Consider the following 26574-nt stretch of genomic DNA (forward strand, 5'->3'; position numbering starts at 1 on the left):
TGATTGGTGGCGCCGGTTGCCACTCCGGGTGTTTGAAGGCATGGGCGGGCGCTGACGCGTACGTGATGACAGCGCTGTCCCCGCCTCGCCTCGGCTGCCGCGTAGGTGGGCGCCGCTGGCGGCGGCTGTCACGTAAGCTGCGCATTGTTTTGGGCGTAAGCGCGCTTGGCGCATCGGGCGCTTACGCTGCCGCCGCCGCCGCCGCTGCTGCTGCTGCGGGACGAGGCCGCCACCATGGAGGCGAAGCCAAGCGACCTCCTGCTCTGCGACAGCCTCATCCTCTGGGTCAGTGCCGCCTCCCTGCGCTTCCTTCTCCGGCCCCCTGCCACCCCCGCGCGGGTGCTCGCTGTCACGGAGCGGCCTGTTTTGGGGGGGGGGGGGGGAAGAGCTCCCTCAGGAGCGGCCTCCCCGGCGGAGCGAGGCTTTTCCAGTCAGATTCCCTCCCCCCCCCCCCCCCCAACACGCACGCACCGGGGCCGGCGGAGGCCGCGGGCGGTGGTTGGGATCGGGCCGGGCGGGGCGGGCACCTGTTGGGCTCGCGCCGTTGCCGTGGCGACGGGGGCGGCCCGGCCCGGCCCGGCCCTGCCGCCGGCTCGTCGGTTGTGCATCGTGGGGGTGGGCTTGCGCCCTCGCTGCCCTGGAGGGAATAAGACGATGTTCTCGCTGCCGCTCCTGTCAGGTGCTTTCGGAGGTGGGAGATTTGAGTAAGAGGCAAATGAGCAGAAAGTGACGATTGTTTGGATAAAAACACTGCTGTGTTTATAATACGTATCTTTCTTTTATACTCCTTTCCCCTCCCCCCCCCCAAGACTCTTGCAGAAGTAACAGTCTTGAAGTGTAGATGCAACCTTTTGAATATCCTGTAGGTCCAATTAGTGGTTCTTCAGCAAAGCTTTTAATGTAGAAGCCTCGCAATAATTAACAATAACATTAAATGCATGCAGTTAATTTGAATTCAGTTGGGCAGAAGCAGAAACCTCAGAGCTGAGGCTGAGCTTCATCTCCTACCATCCCTCAGTTGTTTGGAGCGTTTGTTGCACCCAGATGCAGCGTACCACAGACACAAGAAGCATGATTCATTAATCAAGCTTCCTTTCTTTTCACCCCCTCTTTCTGGGTTTTCTCTGCTTTCTTGTCTGTAATTCTGGTCTTGTAGATGCAAACTTGGCAAGAGCGTGTTGTGCTTAAATAATAGAGCTACTTGTGCAGGTGTGGCATAAAATCCTGGCAGGTAAGGCCAGAACTACTTTGCATGGACTCTTCCTTTAGCGATAACAGTTATTTTGGATATGCTAAGCATGAAAAAAAGGAAAGAACGGATTATTTTAGAAGCATTGTGGAGGTCTGGAAATGAAACCAGAGACGGACAAGAACCAGGGCAAAAACAATGTAATGCTAGCTACCAGAAGCGGTGTTCCTTCTCCTTTCTGCGTGACAATACAGAAGTTCTAATACAGTTCAATTTCTTATAAAACACTTAAACAAAAAAAAAAAACAGCTTCCTCCTTTCTTTTCCTCCTTCTGTTTTCCTGTTAGTTACCTTATATGCTGATGTTTAATTTGTTGTTTAGAGTTGCAGACATCTTATGCTTTAGCTCTCCTGGATCGGATACTCTTTATCTTGTAATCGATGCATTCTCTTCTTTCTCTTCTTTGTGCTCTTCAGCTTTGTATCTTCTATTTGTAGATGAGAAAAATAGCTCTGTCGTGATTCTGTTGTAGAACAAACTAATGAAACAGCTTGTGCATATATGTTCCTGAACTCTCTCAAACTCTTTTCAGCAGTGTTGAAATACGTTTACAATTCCTGCTTAAATATTTAAAGTCTAATTCTCATTTTTAGTTTGGTCACATTACATGGATCTAATTACATAACATCGCTTAAAGTGAATGCTAATAGAACTTTAACTAGCCTCAAACTAAAAGAGCATCATACAGGGTCATTAATGCAAATGAATATCCAGCTCAGTATGTTCCAGTTGTGTACGCAGTACTCAGCGGATACGCTGCCATCTGCTTGTTTTCAGATCTAGCACCTTATTTCTCTGACCTAATTTACAACTTAGTAGAAGCTGAGCATTAACTCAGATATGTTTCAAAAGTTCTTTTAGCTTGAACTTCATAGAAGACTGAATAATAATTAAAAAAAAAATCTTCTAGAGTAGAGCTTTTTTGGGGAAAGGAGAATGAAATGCTTTGTAATGGAAGAGAAAAGGGTTCTGTAACTCTGTATAGTTCAAATAGACTTCTCAATTTTTTTGTCCCCGAGTATAGCAAAGACATGTTCACCCCGCTCAGATTTTGTGTTCTGCTGCCAGATAGTGCATTTTTTATTCTATCAATGTTTATACTAGAAAACATGCACTCCATGTAGGAGAAAGTAGGAATAAAAAAACATTATCTAGAGTTTCTGCAAGCTGGATGTCATTGGACTTAAAACTTTAAGGATATTACCCAAAAAACCCATAATGGAATTACATTCCCTGTAGAGTTTAATGTATTTTATTTTTCAAGGAAAATCGACTTCTGGTAATACTTGTAACCACTGTTTTTGCAACAGGCTTTAGAGCTGAATTTTCTAAGTCCCACAGAAGGGTGGACTCTGTTTACTGTATGTGAAATAAACCTTAATGTTTTCCACCTCAGGGTAACAATGAGGGGATAAAAGCAGCAATCAGTAGGCCTAGTGATGCTATGGTATCTTTTATGTTTAGATGCCATTAAAAGAGGTTTTTTCTTTACTATAGTAGAGCAGAAATTTCCTGAATGTCTTCTGATGTTTTACCTCTTGGAGGTTGCTTTAGTCTTTGAATCCTGATTAGAGCAGGCACCTGGAGAGAAGTCTTTATATGTGAATTGATTCTGTATAACAGGTCTCCATTGAGGTATGGTGGGTGTACTGCAGGGCCTTTGAAGTATCCATTAGGTACTTTGCAGGACTGAAGGATACGCTCAGACTAGTCTTAAAATTCCTAACTATTGTTTTTGCTGTGTTATGTTGTGTTGATGTTTTGGTGTGTATAACTCATGAGATAGCAGCATTATTTAAACGGAGGCACAGTGCTTTTTTGAAGTGTTAACTTCTATGAAAATCCACTTTATTGCTTTGTTCACAGGAAAGGTTTATTTCTGTTCAGATATGATCCTCTTCCTAAAAGTGTATTTTAGAAATCTGATTTGAGTGAACATAATCCAAAACTTCATACGCACAAATTACAAGCTGCATAAGAAAATAGTTTTTAAACCATTTCGGAAAGGAAGAGTGCTTAAAATCTGGCAGGGCTAGTTCATCCTTTCCAGCTCTAATGAGTAGTATTACAGGTTTGGTGAGTATATTGAAGTTTTTTTTTTTTTTTAATAAAAGTGAACTTTGAAAGAGTGTTTTTTTCCTTTTTTTTCTTTTTTTTTCTCTCTTATCTGTCTTGTCACACAGGTCATATGTATTATATGAATAAATGCTACCTTATGGACAGTTGAATGGCTATATATGGTAATATCTTCAATAGAAAGCTCTTTCCACAATAGATGTACTCATGCATCTGTCTGGCCTTTGTAATGCTATCTTTCCCTGTGGCTGAATTATCATTACTAAAATTCTGGGATTAAGGATGAGAATGTTTATACTTTATTATACTTCAAAATCTCTTTGTCTAACTGTAGAACTCTGTCCCTAGCATATGTAGTCGGAGTATCAACTGGAGTACCTCAAACCTGGATTCTCCAGAAGAAATTGAGGGAATGTTTTCTCAAGTGTTGGATGGGTTTCTAGAGTTATGCTGTGTAATTTTAATGTAGTCTTGTTTAATCTGCAGCTGTTTAATAAATCCTTCAGTTGATCCAGAGAAAAAGCATTGTGCTATGTTTTCAAATTTTCAGATTATATTACCAGCATAATAGCTGTAGGTCTGAGAGAAAAAATTTCTCTCTGTTTGTGATAGCAAGTAGCAAGGTGTGTTTGAATAAGCTCATGGCTGATATCTGAAATGGTCTTCAGCATAAGTTACAGCATGTCTTTGAAGCTATATGTAGGAAAACTAATTGAATCTGAAAGACTGGTATCGCTGCAGTACTGGACTCCATGGTTGCTTCTAACAACCTCTTCCTCCTACCCTCAGCTGTCAGTGACTTTATTTTTTTTAATCAGTAAAAATCTCTATTTTGAGGACATTTAAGTGGCATGGGGTTTGGAGAAAACTCAACACTTCTGCTCTCATTGTTTCTAGGTAATTATGTAACTTTTAAGTATGTGGAGAAACAAAGACTCTCAGTATCACGCCTTAACTGTAAAGGTGTAGCAAAGCACACAGAAGCATGGAAAATGCTGAAGATGAGATTCAGCTTTGCAGGCAGATGCAGGTTGTCAGCCAACATCCGTTGGACAGCCTTGAGGAATTCTGGTAGTCCTAAGTGATTTGGGGTCGTGGGGAGCACCTGGAGAGAATGTGCTCTTTGGGGTGACAGTCCTGCTTTTTGCTTAATCTTAATTAGCTGTTTCTATTCTGAGAGATGCTGACATGCATAAGGCAGCATTGCACATCACAAGGTTGTCTAAGGCTTTGTTTACTTGCTTTAGCAGGCTTGAACAGTCTTGGTTGTAGAAGCAAAATGGTAGGGCCTGTTACCTTAGCAACTTCTTCAGTTTACAGTTGTGTCTCTCCAAATGGCGGTATCACAATATTGTACCATAAAACTCTGAATTCTGGCATGCCCAGTCTTGACTCATAAGCTTCCAAGCGCATTCTTGAGTTGTCATTAAGGCTGCTGTAGTATTAGAAACCAAGGCTGTCAATCACAACCGCTTCAGGTTGCGTTCTTGTACTTAATCTTTTATGTAACCTACAAGGGATTATTGACTCTTTGTTTGCCCTAATACAGGACTGAAAAATACTTATTTACCTTCTTTTTTTTTTTTTTTTAAGGCTCAGTATGCATATTGTTCTCTTCTGGACTTGACTAGACTTTGTTTTTAAAGCAAGGAAACAAATTTTCTGATTACATGGTTGGTCTTTATAAACAATGGAGTGCAGTGACTGCCTCAAGTTCTCAAAACTGCAAACTATGCTTTTCAACTACTTCTGTCCCAGTAGTTACATTTCCCAAAAGCATTAGACAGGATCATTCACCTGTGGCCTTTGAAGAAGCTAAGCTGTCACAAAATAATTGGCAAAGTCTTCTTGCAGATGGACAGATGATTTAGGACTTGATAAACATAGCAAGTATTTAAAAAAAAAAAAAAACTTCATAGTGGGCAGAGATTATAAGGATGTGTACTTGGTTCCATTCCATTCAATGTATATATTTCTTAGTAGAAGAATCCTGTTTTAGTGAAGTTTATCTTAATTTTCCTCAGCTGTGGTTACAGGGTGACATTCAGGTAATTCCATCCTATAGATCTTAAAGGAAAACAAGAAAAAGCGAAGAGAAAGATGACCATTCTCTTCGGAAGTATGGAAGAGCTTCCATACAAGAGGCTAAATAAATTAGCCTGTTCAACCTGGGAAAGACAATGCTGGGAGGAAATGGGTATGATAAGGGTCAGTACAGAGAGCTTGTTCACTGTGCCTTTCTGCCCAAGTAGTAGGGGATGTCGAGTGAAGCAGGCAAATGATTAACTCGGACGAGAGGGGACAGTCCTGCAGAATCTGTGGATGCTGAGTTTGTGGCTCCAAAAGTGCCTCAACCAAATTATGGAAGAAAACTCCTTTGACTGCTAAACACAAATCTACTGTCAGTGGTTACACAAATTCCTGGAGCCCGATGGAGTATTTTGAGGGAGTAGGGTGGTATGCTTGATCTGTTCTGTATTCTTTTCTCTTTGTATAGGCTGGCAAAGATAGGCTGTAGGATTGGTTGAAATGTTGACTGGACTTAGTACAGACACAGTTTTGTGGAATGATGTTCTGAGGGCCTAGTGACCTCAGTGGTTTAAGGCTTTATACATTGAAACTAACAATTGCAGGTAGAAATTAGTAGCCTAGCAAAAGAGCTTCCTATGATTCTATAACAGTAGTGGGAATAGATCAAGTTGATGGGCAGAGTCTTATTTATCACGTATAGAGCTGATGTGGAAGTATTTATTGCAGTGCTGTACAAGGCTGTAGAAATGTTGAAGGTATTCCTGTGACTTGAGTTACTTTTGGAGAAGCTAGCTGCAAAACATCTGAGCTGTTGACAATTTAATCTTTAGGATGGGAATTGCATTTTTGTAGCCCTAGTGCAAAGGGACCTTAATCATACCGGTACCTGGAAGCACTAGCTAGAATAGAAAGATTGTTTGTAAAAAATTCATGTGGGATAGGTCAGGCAAATTAACTGTAAAAGGGTTCCATCTATAATCTGGTTTTGTAATAAGGGATGAAGAGTGAAAACTGGGGCTTTGCTGCTTAATCTTTACAGAAATATGTAGATGAGTAAAGTTATATGCAGCCCTGTGTTTAAACACTAGGAAGGGTAGATGTTTGGTAACTGCTATTTACCAAGAAAAGACGAATGATTGCAGGATACTGTAAAGATTTCTTGGCTATGTAAGCCAAGTATGGTATTTTGAAGTTGTATATTTTAATAGGAACATCTTTAGAGTAACTTTGGAATTGCTATGTAAGGCAAGTAAATGTGTTGTCAGCTCACAGGGCTTAAAATTGTTCAGTCCTGCTCAGCTGTCTTCATATCTGTAGAGTGCAATAGCTCTCAGATAACTGCATTTTTCTGTTTTTTGCATAACTTTCTCCCTTACTCTCTGCCCCAAAATAATCTCAGGGGTTTCTATTGATGTTATGCATTATGTTATCCAGTCTTTTACCACCTGTACTTAATTTGTTTTTCCTCAGCCTTCATTCTCTCTTCTGATACCACTTTTTTATTTTGGTAGTATGTGTCTGGAATGAAGCACTCGCATCTAATGTGAAGGATGGATAAATATACCTTTAGTTTCCCAATGTAGTATTCCATAATTTGATTTACAATAAAAGGACCAGCATGAAAAAGCAGACTCTAGTTATACTAACTATTGAAAGTACTATTCATAATCGACAGTCAGACTTACTGAGATGTTTGGGTTGACTTTCAAACTGTATAGTGCAGAAAGGATTTTGATGTTTTGGGCTGCCTAAGCTAGAAAGACGTCTTGCTAAAGGCTTATGCTTTAAAGAGGAAAAGGGTAACTAGTCTCCTGCCCTTCTCTCTTGATCAAGAAACGTGTTGTTTTTCCTCTTTCAGTTGCAGACATTCAATACTGCTGCACCTTGCAGAGATGTTCAGGATTTGACTAATGGTGTTGCCATGGCACAGGTGCTTCATCAAATGTAAGTTGATACCTGAGTTCAAAGAGAAGGTATTTAATGTCTTCAGGTTCTTGTATTGAATGTGTGTAGTCTGTTCCCCCACCCCCAAGTGGTGGGTGGTTACAACAGTAAGCATTTCTGAGGGTTTGTTGTGTGTTAAAACTTAGAGTAGGCAGTTTATAGTAGAAGATAAAGTATGCCTTTACGTTGTTGCTTTGGGGCTGATATCATAGTTGAATAATAATGGGAAAGCATAGAGGAGGTAATAGGGAGATATTGCATATATTTCATTCCCTTTTCCTGCCCAGGACTTTCTCTACAATCTTTTTTTTTTTTTTCCCCTCCCCTCACTAATCTTCTATTGATATTAGAAGTAACTGGCAATGGTAAATTACATTATGAAATAGTAGTTTTGTTTGCTAATATAATAATTGAATTTTATTTGTCCCTTTTGTTTATACTGAAACAAAGGACTCAATAGGATTGTTACTATTGTTTATAATTTGGTTTCTATATTGTCAGCTCATCAAGAGGTGATACTGCAATATTAAATTCAAAGTAGCAATATTTCTGGAACCATACTTAAGGATAAGCGGGCACAAATGATACAATCTGGTTTAGTTTTGTCGTTATAACTATTTCCGTGCATATGTGTACTGCAAGTGGTATGGTCCTCTTTGGAATGAGGAACTAAAAATTCAAAAGGTGTGTCTTTGTATCCCCTCCTGCTTGGGACAAATAATGCCATTTTATTGGCGTGATGACAAATGGTAGTGGGCTGAATGTCACACTCATTTAATGCTTGTAGTTACATCAGACGTGATTGTAAGATCAGTCTCTTATTGAAACAGTATCACAGCACAAGTGTCACTGAAACTTTATTGCTGCTGTTGGCTCAGATAAAAGGGAAATTTGAATGATCATCTCTTTATCTTACTATATTCTATTCAAACTGTGTCTTTGATTACTAACAAATTACTTCTCCCCCCCCCCTCCCCCAACCCCTCAGTCCTTGAAAGCATGCTGTATAAAGACAGAGCTTGCCCTTTTCCTAGGACCTGGTGAAAATTGATTCAGAATTGCTTAGTCGAGGTTCTCTGAGGGTCACTTCCCAGTGCTGCTACGCTATGTGGGTTAACAAGCCCCCATGCCACAGTTGCTCAGCAGGGCTTAGTATGTCCCTGCAGGATGCTACTATTTCTAAAGTAGTGGATCAGTCAAACTACGATGTCACACTGTTAGAATAAGAAATAATCACCACTCACATAGGTGAAGATTTGTTAGTAGTAGTCCGGTGGAGTAGCTAGAACGTTGGCTTACTGCCTGCTTATGGTATTAGACTGCCACAAGCCTGGGGCAAGTTGCTTTACAACCAAGTTTGTTGATATGTAAGTGGGGATGATAATTGTCATTTGTTAGGCACTCTGAAACCAATGGATAAACAGTACTGTGTAAAAATTAGATGTTGTTAGATATGCTGTAGTTGTGCCTCTTGGCAACTCTATTTGTGTAAACTCCTCTCTCAGCAATTCATCCTTACTTTTGCCAGTGAAATGAATATACATCTGTCTGGAGGAACAAACAGATTCAGAAGTTATGAAATGCCAGTAGGAAAAAATAATTTATTTTTCTTGATAAATAGCTTTGACTAATAAGTGAGTGTTTACACACCTAAATGTGCAAAAGTAGGTATTTAAATAAATTAACAGACATTAAAAGGTAATGTTTCTTTATGACATGATGACCATATTTTCATGCATTAAAAACTCAACATAGCAGACATTCATTCACATACTTGTGTCCCTAGCTTTACAAGCTAATTTAAGCATATATTTGAATTCTTCCTGTCCTGAAAGATAATGTTTTATGTGGTGGTGCATGCCATATAATTTGGCAAGCAGGATAGAAATTCCCTGTGACACAGGTATAACTTGTAATCTTCAGGAATTTATGTTTTGTCAGAGACTATAGTAAAATGTCCTGATAATCTAATGCTGAGGGTCTGCGGTCTTATTTAAATGTGTGCTTGTTAATGGTTAATCATTTAATTTCATTTTAGAGATGTTGCCTGGTTTGATGCGTCATGGCTAAGTCGCATTAAAGAAGATGTTGGTGACAACTGGAGAATAAAGGTACTCAAAACTGAAGTTAGTAAAAGTTTTGTGAGGTTGGGTATGGTGTCAGTCCTGCGTGTATCTAACAGCGCAAAAAATTCTGAACTACAGTTCAGAATTAAACTCAAACAGACTTGAGATTAATTTCAATGCATTTGAAGTGTATATTGATAGTTTTAAGTGCCTGCCAGCATTTTGCATGGGGTTTTCTATTGCAGTATTTCTTTTCCTCTAACGTTATGTGTTTTTCTCCTAGAGCAGTTGTGTAAACATTTGATTATAAATTGTTACGTAATTTCAGAGAAATTAATAATTGTAATAAAAGCCTGTAACTTTATCTTTCATGTACAATTAGTCCAGTAATCTGAAGAAGATACTGCAAGGAATTATGGACTACTATCATGAGGTATGGAGAAAGCAGCAATTTTTTTTGTTGTGCTGAGCAATAAACATTATGGTTATTCTTCTCTTTCACCTAGCTAATTTATTTTTTATTCTAGCAAAGTAATGTATTTTAATGGCTTTTTTGTGGAAAGTTCGTTATAATTATCTGGTTAAATGGGGACGCTTGAATTAATATAAAATTCCTATGATGTCTACACAAACTGGATTTTGTGTATATGTGCGTATCATGTGTATGTGTGTGTATATATATATATATGCATGAGCGTGTTTGTTTTAAATAAGATTCTCGGAACATAAGCTGGAAATAATGTCTCCATCACTGCCTGGGTGAGTGTCAGAAGCACAAAACTGCAGAGTTCTTCTGACTTTTGTGTGTATGTTCAGATTTGGTCTTGCCTAGTAAAGCTTTTAATCCTTTGCTACTTGGCAGAACAGATTCGGCAACTCCTAGCCTAGTTTTTATGACACTTACCTGCAGTTTGGGAGCTACAGTTACAAATCCTCATGGGCAGAGTAAGGTTTATAGTTGGTTCTCTCTTGTGCGGGATGAGTATGATAGCCATAAAATGGTACTGCTTTTTGTTTATGAGGTTTTAAAACAAACGAACAAACAACACTTTGAATTTTGTGTGGAGCTCCACTACAGTCATGTAATAGGCATAGTCTGGAAAAACTTACCAGTCCATCTTACTGTTTTCTGGCTCGTGCCTGCCTTTAGTTGTGATATTAAAGGCCATGCTGTTCCATGGCAAGCCCAGAAGTAGAACCTCTTTATGCTTATGAGAAGCTTTTTGAAGGACTAAAAAGAAACTGATTTTGGATATACTTCCCATAAACTATTGATCTATTTAGTTGTCTATGTTCCTTCTTTATCTTGTCATTGATTCTGTTGGTGAAGCAAACTGACCCTCATCTGAGGGCTAACCCAGCAACTTATAACTTACAAGAAAATAAAGCGTTACTGTAGGATAGGTCATTCAAAAAGCATGCAAGTTATTAGACTTTCAAACTTATACTCTTGTTAGAAAAATTTCAACTCTTTGTTAAGAACAATCAATTCTAAATAAAGAGTTATCATTTCACTGCACTAAGTAAGTGCCAAGTGCTTTGAGTAGGTATGACTGTTTTTAAAGCGATCTCCTTTAGGTTAAGTTCAGGCCTGTTCAGAGGCAAACTTGAGGTGCCAAGTTTGGTAGTAGTCATTGGCTTGCTTCCCCCAGACGTGCACCCAAACTGGGGAGAGGAGACAGTTTAGAGCTGCCTTTTCTGGCTTAAGAAAGGCACAGCCCTTGTGATGCATGGGATTTGCATGTGAAGCCCTGTAACAAACAAGGTGAGAACATCTGTTTTGTGTAGGCATCTCCAAATTTCCTAATTTGGTACTGCTATCTGTGTAGTCTCTCATCAACCATATTTCTAGTGTGCATCTCCACAGCTAATGTTTATGATCTCTTTTGTTTCATGAGTATTACAGTAACAAACTTTTTAATAGCCTATATTTTTGTTCTGGATGGCTTACTGAGTCCAGGTTTCTTATGTGGTGTTAAATCTTAATGTTGTGTAAAACTGGGAGTTCATATTTACTTTCACTCCAATTTTTTCAGTTTTTGGGTCAGCAGATATCAGAAGAACTTATTCCTGACTTAAACCAGATATCTGAGAATTCAGATCCAGCTGAACTGGGCAGGCTTCTGCAGCTTATTTTGGGTTGTGCGGTCAACTGTGAAAGGAAGCAAGGTACATACTACTTTCATTTGTTCAACAAACAGCAAAATTTGTCTTGGTAAGATGTAAAGGGAACTTCTCTCCTATTTATCAGAAAGTCTCTACTGTTGATTAATTGTATTAGCATGCCTATTGTGCAACTGGAGTTCACTTAAAAGCAAAACACCTGCAGGAAGTTTGTCTGTATAGAACTCAAACTTTATTCAGGATAGAGTAAAATACAGCCTGCAGTGTTTGTGGGTTTTTTTAATTCCTAGTTGTTAGGAAAAAGGACCAAAACATAAAGCTTACTATTCAAATACCAATCAAGCAAATTAGATTAAAAACTGATATTAGAAACTGCCTTTCATATTGTGTACACATCTCTACAGTAAGAGAAATACCAGTTACATTTTTCTGACCTGATGTTGTACATAATGGAAACTTGATGGGCCTACATGCACAGATATCATCATCTGGAACTTTGCTGCTGTTATGAGAACTATTCCCATATAGAGCCCTAGCTATAATTAGAATACATACAGAATACTCAATTTCTGAGGTGTTATTTTAGCTTATCTAGTATGACTTTAAAAAAAAAAAAAGTAGGTTTGGTTTTTTTTTTTTGGCACAATACATGCATAAAACTGATATCAAAGATACGTTAGCTGCATTCATTTCTCATAGAGCAGTATTTGTCTGCAAGCATATTGTACAAAATTCTGTTAGGGTGCAGTTCTTTGGCATGTCATGAATGATTTGGATAACTGCATGTAAGATAATCCAGCATGTTTGTTTATGTTGACTACGGGTAGTGCTGCATGTAAAAAGAGCACTACCTATTCGGAAATAGCTTTTCAGAGAATAGTGTCTTTTATGTCTTTCTACAAAAGATGCGTCATTTTATTTAAGCCATTTAGGATGAATGTTATTGCGAGTCACTACAAATTCTTCTTTTTTATAGAACACATACAGAATATCATGACCCTCGAAGAGTCTGTTCAACATGTTGTCATGACTGCCATTCAAGAGGTAAATAATAATTTACATAGCCTAATGCTTTCAGCTGAGAAGTTTGAATATATATTGATCTTTATTCTTCAATCCAAAGAAAATCAGGAAAGTAAGTGCTCCTCTAAATTGTCTGGGAGGGTCAATAACAAGAGATGGGGTTTTGATTTTAGTGTTGTGTGCTGAAAAAATAAAGCTTATGATGATGATAAATGCTTAAGACTTCCTACTTTGCACAAAAAATATATCTAGTTAATTGAAGCCAACCAGTGATTGTATGGGAGTCAGGTTACAAAGTTTCTGCACCAGTGCTGTAGTCTTGGACCCCATGGTTATGCTGATCATAACTGTTTGAGGCTGCATCATTTTGACACAGATTGTTTCAGTAACTGACTTGCAGACTCTCAGCTGTGTTTCTCTGATTTTTGTCACTAGACCCTCCCCCTCTTCCTCTGACATCTTCTTTTATTCTTACCTGGATTATCATAGTGATCAGAGCTATGCTGTAAGCCAGCAGTCTGTCATACCCGTGTGTCATACCGCATACACCCCATGTGTAACGTGTAATTGTACACTCATCACCATAGCAGCGGAGCTGGTAGTCGGATTTAAAACTTACTGATTTAAATTTGCTGTATAGTTTTTAAAGCTATTAGCATCATATTGGTAGAAATAAATCCATAAGCCTTCTGTTTGTTGTATTTGAACTGTTCAAACGTTCCTTCTGAACAAGATCTAGAAATAATACTGTAGCTTCTGAATAAGAAGTAAAGCCCTTTCATTGTTGACAAGCATACTATATACATATTTGTATCAGTGAAAGCTGTGCTGATCTTCCGGTTGTTTGCTTCGTGGCAACGTGACACAAAGAAGTGTGATAACTATTAAATGCACTGTGTGCCATCCTGCCCTCTAGTCCACTCCCTTTGACTTGGCTAGGGGCTTGCCTTTGATTTAGCAGGACACAGATTCATCCAGTAGGAGGTTACTGCTCGCACTTGGCTAATTTGGGGGAAAAAAATCTGTCCTCTTATTCTGGATTTAAGTCCTTTACCCACCATGAGGTGGTTTTATTACTATTAATCTGCTTTGATATATAGGAAGAGTACAAGGACGTACTTGAAGATACAGTTTATATTCAGTGGACAATGAGTTTACAGAATATTTAAATCTAAATTACTCTTTTGCCTGTGGCTATTTTTTTTTTTTATAGCTCATGAGCAAGGAAATAATGGGTCTTTCCACAAGTGATGCATCAAGTGAAATGGAACAGCAGGTAACTGCTTAATATTTGTTGTTTTTATAATTCAAGCTTGAAAAATGAGCTGATATCTTGCCATCCTTCAGGTGAAGAGATGGGCTGCTCTCCAATTAAGACAAGGGCTTACATCAGGGCTCAGTCTATATCAGGCTAAAATTTTCAGATTATTTTTGAGTGATCCTGAAAACACTTGATAACCTGAACAATGCAAGGTCCTGCACGTGAAATGAAGCTGTCTTTAAAAGCGCCTGCCCGTAAAAGGAGCACCAGTATTACTTTTCTGAGATGAAAGGTTGAATTGAGAAAGATCGTAGTCTGTTTTCTTTCTGTGCTTACAATGAATTCTGTTTTGGAGGAGGAGGAAGAGGGACAGCCAACACTTAGACCTGATCCACGTGCATGAATCTAGTGGATTTTATTCATGAAAGTATTGAGCCAGTGGACTGGAGGCCTTTCATGGGCAGGGATTATGAAATTGTGACATCGCCCCTGTTCATGGTGTTTTTCTATATCATTTTAGCCTAAGTTGGTCTTTTGTGTCTGAGTATTACTCTGAGTTTCAGTAATTTGCTTGTTACATGTGATAATTGTTTAAAATATAGGTAAGTAAGATGAACAGAGTCCCTGATCCAAAAATGTATTTAGGCTTGTAACTGTACGTGAGTGTGTAACTCTACATGAGCGTATTCTCCTTAAACAGTCGGCATGGGTAATTGAGACACTTAGGAAGACAGAAGTGTAAGTGCTTTGGATATGGGCCAGAGTAATTGACTGTCTTTGTTTTTAAAAGCTTAAAAGAGCTTTGGAAGACCTTCAGGAAGCACTAGCAGAAAAAGAAGAGTTAGCACAAAGATGTCAAGAGCTGGATTTACAGGTAAGAAACAACGACCTGCTTATTTCTTAGGTGTGTGCAGTGGTGTCATTATTAAGAAGCAAAAATTCTGAAGGTCACAGTGAATTTCGGATTTATTTAACGTTTATGTAAGAGTTCTTTGCTGTTTGTGGGGAAAAGCAACAATTCTATACTCCAAAATGTGATTACTTGAAATGATTTCCTAATATAAAGTTGAGGTCCTCTGCCAACTGTTAAACCAAAGGTTGCTTCGTCAGCTAGCTTTATATTTATCCTTAGTAGCAAGTAGCCAGTAAAACATGGCTTTAAAAATTACCCATTTCATTTTCAATCACTGCTGCTTTTAGTCCTTTGAACTATATCCTAAAATGCAATTCATGTAATAGTCCTTTGATTTAATCAAAGGAAAAAAAATGCTATTTTCCATAGGTGTGGAGGAGAGACTGAAATTTGAAACTTATCTAAAATGTACTTACTTTTTTTTTCTTATGGGCAAGGTTTCAACATGGAGAATATTTCAGGAATTAAAAATAATGGAAACAAGGATCTATTAGTTGACATTTGCAAACCACGCTGATAATAGGCCTACCTTTGTTTTTGATGAAGAGAGAAGTTTAAAAGGTCTCCCTTTACAGAAGGGAGAAAGGACTTCAAAACCATAAACAGTACATGGTTAAACATAATAAATAGTAACTTGCATTTCAATTTAAATAGAATTAAGAAAAAGTTGTTAGTACAAAGTCTTATTCCTGTTTTATGATACTACAATCTGAGAATAGAGAGAGGTTTATGTGAAGAGGCCGTTCATCTTAGATTTGATCCTGTATGAAGACAACATTTGGATAGCATCCTTTTATAGGAGCTGGTGTTCTGTACTAGCTCTGTGTGCCTCTGAAAAAAATCCAGAGGCCAATTTCTACTTTTCTTACTGATAGAAATGACTGGAAGAGTTGAATATATGTAAAAGGAACTCTTATTGCCAATTGCAGATGGTCAGAAATTTTTTAGAATTGTATCGATGCTTCATCTCCCTTTTTCTCTTGAAGCAGTAGTAAGCCTTCCTAGTGAAAGCAGAGATACAAAAATGTTTGTGACTTGAACCCTGCAGGAGAAAATGGCTTCTTTTAAAAGTACAACAGGATTGCTTCTGCAGCCAAACTCTGAGATTGCATTTGTGAAACATAGAAGAGTATTGTTTTAATTGTTCAAAAGCTCTTTTTTTTTTCTAGAGGTGTTGGAATAAAAATAAACTTGCCTTTATGCTTCCATTAGGAGACTTAGTTTGTCTCACTGAAGCAGTCCTGACTTTCTCCTGTCTCCCACAAATTTCTCTTTTGAAATTTCTCTCTTAATTGATGGTTGGTAACACAAAGCCAGCTGCTCATAACAGTGTGGTCCAGCTGAAGTCGTTGGAAGTACTGGGGGAAAGGTACTGCTTAATTAACTGAGTTAATGATAGTGCAGTTATTTAATACTGTGGCGTGTGTTTTAAAATATCTCTTAATTTTTTTCAACATTGGGGTCCAGTGATTTACACCTCTTCTGTTATGTCAAAATAATAGAAGAGAAAGCCATCGGGAAGGAACTACAACAAAGATAGAAAGCTTAACTTGAATTGTGTGAAAAATTTTTTTGAAGCCTCAGATGGGTGCTCTAGTAACAAGAGTCTAAAAATGTGACTGTTGTGTATGTTTAGAGAGTGCCTGAGCCTTGAACAGGAAGTCTGACACTGAATAAGTCTCAGATACGATCTTTACTTGCTGGTGCGTGTATGCACATGTATATAGTAAGTTAACATTTGGTGTTTAAGAAAGAGTGGACCTAGAAAGCCAGTGCAGTGGTACAGGAATTACTGATCTGTTTCTTACATCTGTTTGATTGATAGACTTTTAAATTATGATTGCAAGCAAGCTGTTTCTTAATGTTGCATCATTTAGGTTAAATCTGATGTTTTATTTGATAATGTCACCATGATATGTTTTGTTTCGTTTTGGTTTTTTTTGAAGCCATAATATTGACTGACACTTCTCATTTAAACTAATTCTTAATAAATTCACTTATAAGGTCTCAGTCTTCCTTGATATTTTCCAAGAATATAAGAAAGGTAGGTTTTCTTTATGATTCAGGAGAACATAACCCAAAAAAGTGCATTGTCCCTGTTTAAATGCCAGTTAACTAACACATGCTACGTGCTCTTATGTTTGACAGGATGTTAATATTAACACAGCAGCTTTCACTAGAAAAACTTTAAAGGTTCTATCCTTTTAATCCTTCCCCATTTTATGGCTGTTAATATACTTACTGTTTTAGTACAGTGTTGTATTCTCATTTGCTTAGCTGTGAACACTTCCAATATCGAACTTGTTTGATTGTTGTAAAAAATGCATGCTCTATATGAAGCTGTCTAGGTTTTTTCTTTTGCGTGTGTGCTTACAAGCTTATGGCGCCTGGAACTGCTTCTTGCACAACCATCCACTGCTGAGCGCACGGCAGTACTGTTTTAGCGTGCTAGCTAGTGCCATCCTGCTTTTTATTGTTAAGTACATTCAAGATGGAGAGTACCTTCACATCACTACTTAAAAGTTCTTGTATGGCGTCCGTGGTATTCTTTTTTTTTTTTTTTTAAATGAAATACCAGTTTCTCTCCATATCACGTTGTATGCCTTTACCATGGTTTCAGCTATAAAAATTTGTCTTTTTCAGAAAAACATTTTCTTTAGTGCTTCATAGCTTTCATACACTAAAGCATCTGTATGCTTAAGTATGCTATGTAAATTACTTTCTAAAGTTTCTCAGTCGTTTTCATACGCTAATTTGGTGAGGTATTAGTCTTGCTACAGTTCTGATTGGACAAGTCTTATAATGTTTATGCTGTTTTTATCTGTACTAGGTGGCTGCCCTTCAGGATGAAAAAAACAGCTTGATGTCAGAAAATGAGGTTATGAATGACAGGTTAGAGCAATTAGATGACTCTCTTGATGATCCAAATACTATGGTAGCAAAAAAGTATTTTCATGCACAGTTGCAGCTGGAACAACTGCAAGAAGAAAACTTCAGGTATGAAACAATTTATTTCTCTCTTCCAAAAAACCCTTGTTTGTTATGCCAAATACGTTCTAAGAATTTCTGATGCTCTTCTAAGACGTTCCATCTCAGTTTCTTTGGTACTCTAAAAGCTTTCTGCTACTGTTTCAATCTAACATGTTTTAAGGATAGTCCTCACACTTATAAATATAATAGTTCATTCTTCTTTTTAATAATAATTATTTTCTACTTGTGATATTGTGACCATTTGATACTTTCTGCTTTCCATCATCTTTTTTAAAAAATAAGTCCAGAGTGATCTGTGTGGGAAAGATATCACCTGACTGCACTGACTTTTTATACCATATTAGAGATTCTTTTTCACTCTAATCCGTATGCTAAAATCATTTTTCATATGCTCCCTTGAAACGTGTATGATAGGCTTGCAACAAGCAGTCCATTGTGATTTAACAAGTAGACAATAAAATGTTGTTCCATGCATGCAGTACCACTTTCATTTTGCGGCACCTTCGATCAATAGTGACTTTTCTTAGTAGCCCTAAATGGATCATCGTATGAGCAGAATGTGTAATGCAAAAGAGTTTTTAAGAGACTTCTTATTTTTGATATCTGGTAGGCTTGAAGCTGCAAAAGACGATTATCGAGTCCATTGTGAAGATCTAGAAAAACAATTGATTGAACTGCAGCATAGAAACGATGAACTAACTTCTTTGGCAGAAGAATCTAGAGCCCTGAAGGATGAAATCGATGTTCTTAGGTAACAGATGTAGCTTTTTTTTTGTATTGGCAAGATTTAATGATTAAATCCAGGGCTTTATAAGAGTTTTTCTGAGACGTTGCTTTTGAGGAGAAATCTTACCTGAACAAGATCAAAAATAAACGTTGGGAAATGAGCCCTTGACAAAACACAGATGAAATGCCAGTTTGCAGGCATTGCCACTACTGTATGTTTAAAAATAGGAGTTTAGAAATGTTCTGTGAAGCAGGCTTAATGAATACAGGCATTGCTCTGCTTCACGTGGGCTAGTAAATTAAGTTCTGTAAGGATTAAGATTTTGGTGTGGATATGTGCGTGGACTTTATTAAGAGGACATCTGTGTTGGCAAGAGGCTGTCTTTTCAGACGCAGAAAAATAAATGTGCAGCTTGAACTTTGACATAACTTTTGATACCTGCATTCTAGGCTAGCTACACAATTATAAAAAAATTGAGATGAAATCCATAGTACCTTTGAGAATTCAACATAAAATTCCAGCTTGTGTAAACTAAACTGAGTACCAGGGAAACATGCAAGAAATACCTGGAGCAAATCATATTGCAAAACTAGGTCTGCTGTTCATAATATCTCATGAATAAAACATAGAATAAAAGCATTTTTAGGTGTTCTCTGTACAGTGGTTCTTAAATAACATCTGAAATAAATATAAACTGCAAAAGACTGTTTTTCTGGAATTTTCTTATACTAGCCTCTAGAGACATGAGATGTCAGGTCCTAAACATAACTGATTCTCTTATTTGTGGATCAAAATATTTTCTGACCACATGTATTTTTTAATAATAAGTTTATAATCCTTGGTTGTATCTGCTAATGATCATTTTCTTAGTATAATTATGTACTAATTATGTATAACCCTGTAATGAGAACATCTGCACGTCTGTCCTTGGCAGGTACCACTTCTTTGAGATGAATATCTAGCGCAGGATGTTGTGGTGCACTTACATTTCACCCCGCAGAATTCCCTAGAGACGTTTCGCATCCCTAGATATATTTGATGTATTAACCCTTCCTCATACTTCTGGCGTATACTGTCAGTCTCGCTCTTACTTAAACCCTTCAGTGATTTTTTGCTTTTAAAAACAATCTTTGCATAATTTTAGTCTGCATGATTCTGTAGTTAAAAATAAAGCTGTAGGAATGTAATTCTAATCGGAGATACGTGTATCTCCCTTTGCAAATAGCTTGAATCTGTATGAAAGCAGAATCTGACTTGTTTAATCTTCTGAAGAAACATGCTCTTTCTTATTTAATTCCTGTTTATCCTCTAAGGACTACTGCAGATAAGGCAAGTAAGCTGGAATCAACTGTTGAAGTGTACCGTAAAAAGCTACAAGATCTGAATGACTTTCGCAGACAAGTGAAGTCTCTGCAGGAAACCAACATGATGTATATGCACAATACAGTCAGCTTAGAGGAAGAACTAAAGAAAGCCAATGCAGCACGTGCCCAATTAGAAACCTACAAAAGACAGGTAGGGGTAAATCTGTAGTTGTGAATTTTTCTCAGATATCTTTATTTCCTAAATACAGATACTTCAGTTACCTTTCACTGAAAAATTGAGCTGCTTAATTTAACAGCCCTTGGGCTTAACCTGTATCTTTGACTGTTTCCTCCCTTTGTTAAACTAGCAAGCTTACCTGTGGCTTCCTTCTCAACTAATTGGTTTTCCATTGTTTGGAGGTTTTTTTTCTTTCCTTTTTTTTTTTTTTTTAATGAGATAATTTGAGTGCCTGACAGAGAGCGTTTCAGCTATTAAGATCAGTTGCATGTAATATTTAACTTTCTTCAGAAAAATTAACTTTAAACAGTAGAAATTATATTTATTGCAATAATAAAGCATTTAACTCCTGCAACAATGAAAGTAACTTCTTCAACTTGTTGAATCATCCAAAAAAGATTGTTGTTAATTAAAAATGCAACTAAAAGGCTTGAGGACCAGTTGTTTGTTTTGGCTGAACTGGGGAGGAGTGAAGGTTTTAACATAGCTTTTAAAGGTAGCATTTGGAAACATTCATAAGCTGAACGTTGTCTCTACCTTTATGAAAAGGTCCAGGAGCTTCACAACAAGCTATCGGAAGAATCAAAAAGAGCAGATAAGCTAGCATTTGAAATGAAGCGACTTGAGGAAAAACACGAAGCTTTAATCAAAGAAAAAGAGGTAAATTGCTTGAATGAGAGCTTACTTGAACACCTAGTAAATAAGTAACTCAAATGTTCTGCAAATAGAATTTATCTTGAGGAAAATATCTCGGAACTAGTGCTACCATGCAAGTGAAATTTTAGTACTTAAAAAAAAAAAAAAAAAAAATTTGTTGTAACTGGTCAGGAGCACAGAATCTGTGTCATTTGTTCTTAATATGATACAGTATGATTTATTTCTACCTCAAATATATGTTCTTAGAGACTGATTGTACAGTGTGATGCTTTAAAAGAGACTAATGAAGAGCTCCGGTGTTCACAGATGCAACAGGATCACTTGAGCCAAACAGGTACTGCTTTATCTGCAGAGGTGTTGTAATGTATGTTACTAGGTATCTAGAAGTTTGTTAATTTAAAACTTCTCATGCAATTGCAGATGCCTCTCATAATAAAACTCATGATAATCTTGCTGCTGAAATCCTGCCAGTGGAATATAGGTAAGACAAAAAAGTTGGATTTGTGTTGGGCATTGTGGTGGTGGTGGGAGGTATCATATTAATTGTCCATACAGAAGTTCTATATTTTTAGCAATAGGACTCCGTATCCCAATTCTTTCTTTCCCTCCATGATGCTTACTAAAACGCTTTCTGTTTCTTTTTTAATTATTTTCCCATACTATAACGGTGTTGCATTCTTTTGTTAGAGACATCAAATTGCTTTAGGTAAAGTTTAGCTTGCAAGATTCTCTGTAAGGAGCTAAACAAATGTCATCTCGTTGCTGGCAGATGGAATGAATAAATAATACTGAGTAACTAATAACTAAAGGCTGGCTAAAACTACTCAAAGTCTGGCAGAGTAAAGTGGAAACGCAGTAAAATTTGGGTTTGGAGTGACTTAATTTATGACTTTGTTCATCTCTCTTCAAAAATATTATGTTGCTTGATAGTTATAAGTTGCCTTTTAATCAAAAATTGAGTTGTTCCCCTAACTACAATTTTAATGAGACTTCCCCAACTCCCAAAGTGAACAGAGTAAGGGAACGGGAATATTGCCTTCTTACTCTGAGTGACTTTTTTCTTAATTAACCATGTTTGTTGTTGTTGTTTTGATTTAGAGAAATGTTTATTCGACTGCAGCATGAAAACAAAATGCTCCTCTTGCAACAGGAAGGCTCAGAAAACGAACGTATTACAGAGCTTCAGGAACAGCTAGAACAAAAACGCCGGACAGTGAATGAACTAGAAACCGAAAAAAGGTGATGGATGAAATAGCACTTTAAAAGCTAGCAAAATGTAATTTCTGGACCTTCAGGGAGGCAGTGTGGCTTGCATCTGCAGTATAGTACTCTGCAGTAAGCCAGTTGTCCTTTTCTTAATGAACTTAATCGTTAGAAACAGGAAAGGGTTATGAAGCATTAAACAAGGAAAATAACTTAAACCTGTGGTGGTGAAATGTGGCAGCTTTGTGTCTAGCGTGCTGTGAGGAAAGTGGTGTTTAGAGGACTCTCTTCTTAGCTCTTGTAAAGAATCAGTCATTTAACAAAGGATTCTTGGTAGGTCCGGAGTGGATATCTGCCTATTAAAAGATTTCTGCTTCTAAAACTGCAAACAAATCATGTTGTCATATCACTGGGATACGGTCTGAATTTCTCTGTTAGTTAATGACTGCTGAAAGCAAGCTGTTAAAGTAGTTAAGCTTGCTTAAAACGATTCTAGGTCTCTTGTTATGAAGTGTTTAATAAAGCTTCCAAATATTTGTTCCAGCAGCTCAGGAACTGAGAGCATTTGAAATCAGTTTTTGTGGCTTAAGTTCTGTTGGGTAAACCCTCTGAAAAATTATCATCCAGGCACGAAGAATAAAAATCTCACTGTATGTTGTGACCTGTTTAGAAGATAGATGATAACCGGCTTTTCTTCCGAAAAGGCTAAATGAAGAGCGTATTGGAGAGTTACAACAGCAGATTGAGGATCTGCAAAAGACTTTACAGGAGCAGGGATCCAAGACTGAAGGAGTAAGTGAAAGCTCAGACTCCTTGAACTTGAAGACACTTTGCCAGTTTTGTTTAAAATCCTTCAGTGCAGCATCAAGCGCTTTGTTCAGCTGTGCCTCTTCTTTTTTCAGTGTTTAGTGCTGATAACCACTAAGAAGGCAGGTTGCTGTTCTGATGCCTTATTTTATTAGGCTGAAACCCACTAGTTTCACAATATCAAGAGCAAGTAAGCTCAGACACTCCTTTTTGGGTGAAACAACAACAGCAACTTTCAAAAGACATGACAAGTAATGTTTGTAAACAGTTGAGACAGTTTAATGTGTTCTAAAAGCTTTCTCGCCTGCCTGAAAGCGTTTTCTTCAGTTTAGATAATATAGTCTTGGCAGATGTGGCTCAAGAGTGTTGAGAGCAGATGAGCTCAGTCACTATAATCTGATGATCCAGAAGACCCCATATCAACTGCATTGCAGTTGAAAAGCTCCTGTTACATGACTTTTTAATTGTTTTTTTTTCCCCTCCCCATCCTTAAGGAAATAGAACTGTCCTACTATTTGCTTCCCTCTCTTTAAAATCTCTAGTTTTATGAGTAAGTGGTGCTATAATGAGAAGAATAAAGGATGCTGCAATTGGTGTCTGTGTGGCGTGAGAGATGAATGCCGTTATGGCAATGCATAAGGAAATGCCGTTTTCTTTGCACTGCAGATAAATGTATTTAGTTTAGCTGTTTTAAGCGTTCTGGGCTCCTGTTTGTAAAAGCACTGTTAATATTGCACAGTATGAAACACTGAAATATAACTGCCTTAACTTTTTCTTTTAGTCTAGCAACCTGAAGCAGAAATTGGCAGCACATATGTAAGTAAGGCACATGCATCTGCATATAACTCATACAGTAATTCAACATATTGGAACACAGAAGTTGCCTAAATCTCCATAGTGATGAGTTTATCTTGTTCTTCCAAGTCACTCTCTTGAGAACCATGCACGTAGTGACTTAAGTATTAAGTTCAAGTTTTGTCTACTCTGATTATGATAATCTTGTAATAGTAGTATGTTTCAACGTCTCTTCATCGCCTCTGGCACTTTAACTGTTCTGATTCTGTATCAGATCGTGATCACAATCACTCTTACTAGACTCAGAACCACTTTATTCTTCTGAAATACTTCCATCCTTTCAGCAGATGTATCTCCTACTAAAGAGATGCTAGGGTCTTTTGGTTGTTCACTTTCTTTTTTGCATCTAGTGTTAGGTAAGCGAGACTCAATTGGGAAGTCGCAACTTATTTTTGTAGTTCTTCAAAAGTACATACTGATAATCTTATTAAACATGGAAGAATCACAAGACCAAGTGTAGAGCTTTGTTTGTTTTTATTTTTTAATTAGTTTACTGCTGTCAAATTTAAGCTTTCAAGTCTTAAACTGTGTGGAATTATGTATAAGCTTAATCCCTAGATCAAGCTTTTGTTTTGTAGGGAAAAGTTGAATGAAGTTCATGATGAGTTACAGAAGAAGGAGGCCCTTCTTGCAGAACTCCAGCCTGATGTTAATCAGAACTGTAAGTTTCTTCATGAGGCTGCTTTACATTTCTTCTGAAATGATTCCCATAGCCAATTTCTCATCTAGATAAGGCTTTCTACTTGAACTTAGATTTAAAGCTGAAACGGGGGGGTGGGAGGAAGGAGGTGGAGGGGGTTGGCAGAGGTGGCTGGGTTTTTTTGAATGGCACCCTGCAAAATGAGAATTCAGGGTCGGGGTGAGCTTATGGTACTACTGAAAAAGAGTAAGAACTTACAGGAAGTTGTATAGGATCTGAACAGTCGATTTGTGGATGAATCAAGAGAGCGCTGAAGCCTTGAAGTACCTTATGTATTTTAGAGGTTTTTATGTCTTTTGTTAATTATTTTCTCTACATAGCCCAAAAGATTGGAGAGCTGGAAGCCGCTTTGCGTAAAAAAGATGAAGATATGAAAGCAATGGAAGAAAGATATAAAATGTACCTTGAGAAAGCAAGAAATGTAAGTGGCACGCTTCTAAGCGTGTACATTCCTCCTTCATCAGTTACTTAAAGAAATGGACTTGTCCTCTCGCCCCAAATATAAAAGTATTAGCTGCGTGTTGCGTTTTTAGGTCAGATTGCTTGATTCCAGTTGTTTAAGTGTATGAGAGAGCTGAGGCTAAAGCGTGAGACCCATTACTGATTATTTTACACCATTCAATGTCTTCTGTCTTGCTGGATAAGTGTGGTTTTTATCTTTATTGCATGACAGGTGTTCCGCTTGCTTTCATGTTTCCCCTGTGCTCAAATGAGATACAAAGCTGCTGAGAATCAAACGTCATTTGTAATGCATTCATTTTTTTCTTGTGTAGGTGATAAAAACATTAGACCCCAAGCTAAATCCAGCATCAGCAGAAATTATGTTGCTCAGAAAACAGCTAACAGAGAAAGACAAAAAAGTTGAAGCATTGGAGGTAAAATTTTCTGTTTTAATAACTTCTGATGTGTTCCGCTATTTCAGATATTAAACTCTCAAGCTGTTTTTTCCTGATGATCCAGTACCCTTCAAATGCTGCCATCAGTTAGCAAGTGCACAGGCCGTCCTAGAGATTTTAAACTCGGCTTAATTAACATTTTATTCTAGTGTCTGTCACTATGGAAAAGTAAACTGCTTTGTTTTTTCAGTGTACATTTTTGAATAATTTAATTTGAATTCTTTCTAAAATCTCTGAAAAGCTGCAAGTGAAATACTGTTTAAGACTAGTGGTTTTACTACCTTACAGTAACTTGTACAGAACTGCAGGGTCTGATCTTCTTCAGTAATAACGTAACTGTGTTTGTATGATGGACTAGGTATTTTGGCAGTGACTTGTTTAGTATACTAGATCTGATATCAGTGGCTTCATATAGTGAAGTTCTTGAAACCATATACAAGAGTAAAACCTATTAATTCGGTAATACCTTGTTGGCTGTGCTTCCCCGAGGGGGAATGCTGACATTGGTCCATGGACTGAAAAACGGGATTGCTGCATTCAGTTCTGTTACAGTATTGACACGGCAGTATTGACAGAAGAGTTAACTGAGCAAATGCAAAATTCCCAAACAGAAGTTAGTATACTTTAAAGGTCTGACTTTGCAAGTGCTGTGGCCTCAAATTTTTTTTTTTTTTTACGTGTTTGTAGTAGTATTTACTAGTGCACTATATAATAGTAATTCAGCAGTATGATAAGAATATTCAGCTAGTAGGGATACATTTTTGTCTTTGACTTTTAAACGAGCTAACTGCTACACTACTAAATTATTTACAGACTTTCTGATAAACACTAGATTTTGATGCAAATGTTTTCTTTCCTCAAAGTACATTTTTTAAGTGGTATTGCAATCTCTATGACATAAATTTTATCCTTCTCTTGTGGCAGCCTATAACTTCTATCACAAATTGTTTATGGATGTATCTTTATTTATACTTCTAGGTCTTCTAGTTATTTTGCATGTTTAAGAGTAAAATGAGCACATACAGCACAAATACTAAGTTTTGCACTAAGTTTAGGCAGGTTATTCCTGTGTTTTAACTGAGCTTGTCTTCCCTCTATCTCTCTCTCTCTCTCTCTTTTTTTTTTTTTTTTTTTTTTTAATTGTAGGCTGAATGCAAGCTTGCTAAGTTACGTGATTATGAGGAGAAGCTAATTGTAACTGCATGGTATAACAAGGTGGGTCAAAAGTTCACTTCTGATTTCTTTAGAAAATCAGAACAACACATTTTACTAAATGTGACAGTTCTACATCTTGGTTGTCTCTTTAGATTCACAATAAACTGGTGCTTAGGGGAGAAAGCCAGTAATTTAGCTGTAAGTTTGCCAGGAATATCCAATTTGCAGGCTAGAATAACTTCATGCCTAAAACTATTGTACTAAGGAAAGGAACAAAGCCTGAGACCCCCAATTTAAAATGAGATTGCTTTCTTCTACTTCCTAGTAAACTATTTTTGTTAGCAAACTTCTGG

The 26574-nt window shown here is 37.5% G+C and overlaps 1 protein-coding gene across 1 annotated transcript in view; it reads left to right on the top strand.

Annotated features, from left to right (window-relative positions):
• The first annotated feature begins 41 nt into the window (after window positions 1-41).
• Window positions 42-26574, top strand: part of HOOK1 (hook microtubule tethering protein 1) — a 31046-nt gene continuing 4513 nt past the window's right edge. The window contains exons 1-21 of the mRNA XM_068953322.1: window positions 42-285; window positions 7216-7301; window positions 9340-9412; window positions 9750-9800; window positions 11404-11536; window positions 12468-12535; window positions 13728-13790; window positions 14566-14649; window positions 17519-17685; window positions 18290-18430; window positions 19720-19921; window positions 20498-20608; window positions 20852-20939; window positions 21026-21086; window positions 21704-21844; window positions 22513-22600; window positions 23397-23431; window positions 24049-24131; window positions 24491-24591; window positions 24944-25045; window positions 26213-26281. Of these exons, the coding sequence (XP_068809423.1) occupies window positions 235-285; window positions 7216-7301; window positions 9340-9412; window positions 9750-9800; window positions 11404-11536; window positions 12468-12535; window positions 13728-13790; window positions 14566-14649; window positions 17519-17685; window positions 18290-18430; window positions 19720-19921; window positions 20498-20608; window positions 20852-20939; window positions 21026-21086; window positions 21704-21844; window positions 22513-22600; window positions 23397-23431; window positions 24049-24131; window positions 24491-24591; window positions 24944-25045; window positions 26213-26281 (1998 nt within the window). The 5' untranslated portion in view covers window positions 42-234. The remainder of the gene's footprint in view (window positions 286-7215; window positions 7302-9339; window positions 9413-9749; window positions 9801-11403; window positions 11537-12467; window positions 12536-13727; window positions 13791-14565; window positions 14650-17518; window positions 17686-18289; window positions 18431-19719; window positions 19922-20497; window positions 20609-20851; window positions 20940-21025; window positions 21087-21703; window positions 21845-22512; window positions 22601-23396; window positions 23432-24048; window positions 24132-24490; window positions 24592-24943; window positions 25046-26212; window positions 26282-26574) is intronic.

This window comes from Struthio camelus, chromosome 8, assembly GCF_040807025.1.
Source record: "Struthio camelus isolate bStrCam1 chromosome 8, bStrCam1.hap1, whole genome shotgun sequence".
NCBI lineage: Eukaryota > Metazoa > Chordata > Aves > Struthioniformes > Struthionidae > Struthio > Struthio camelus.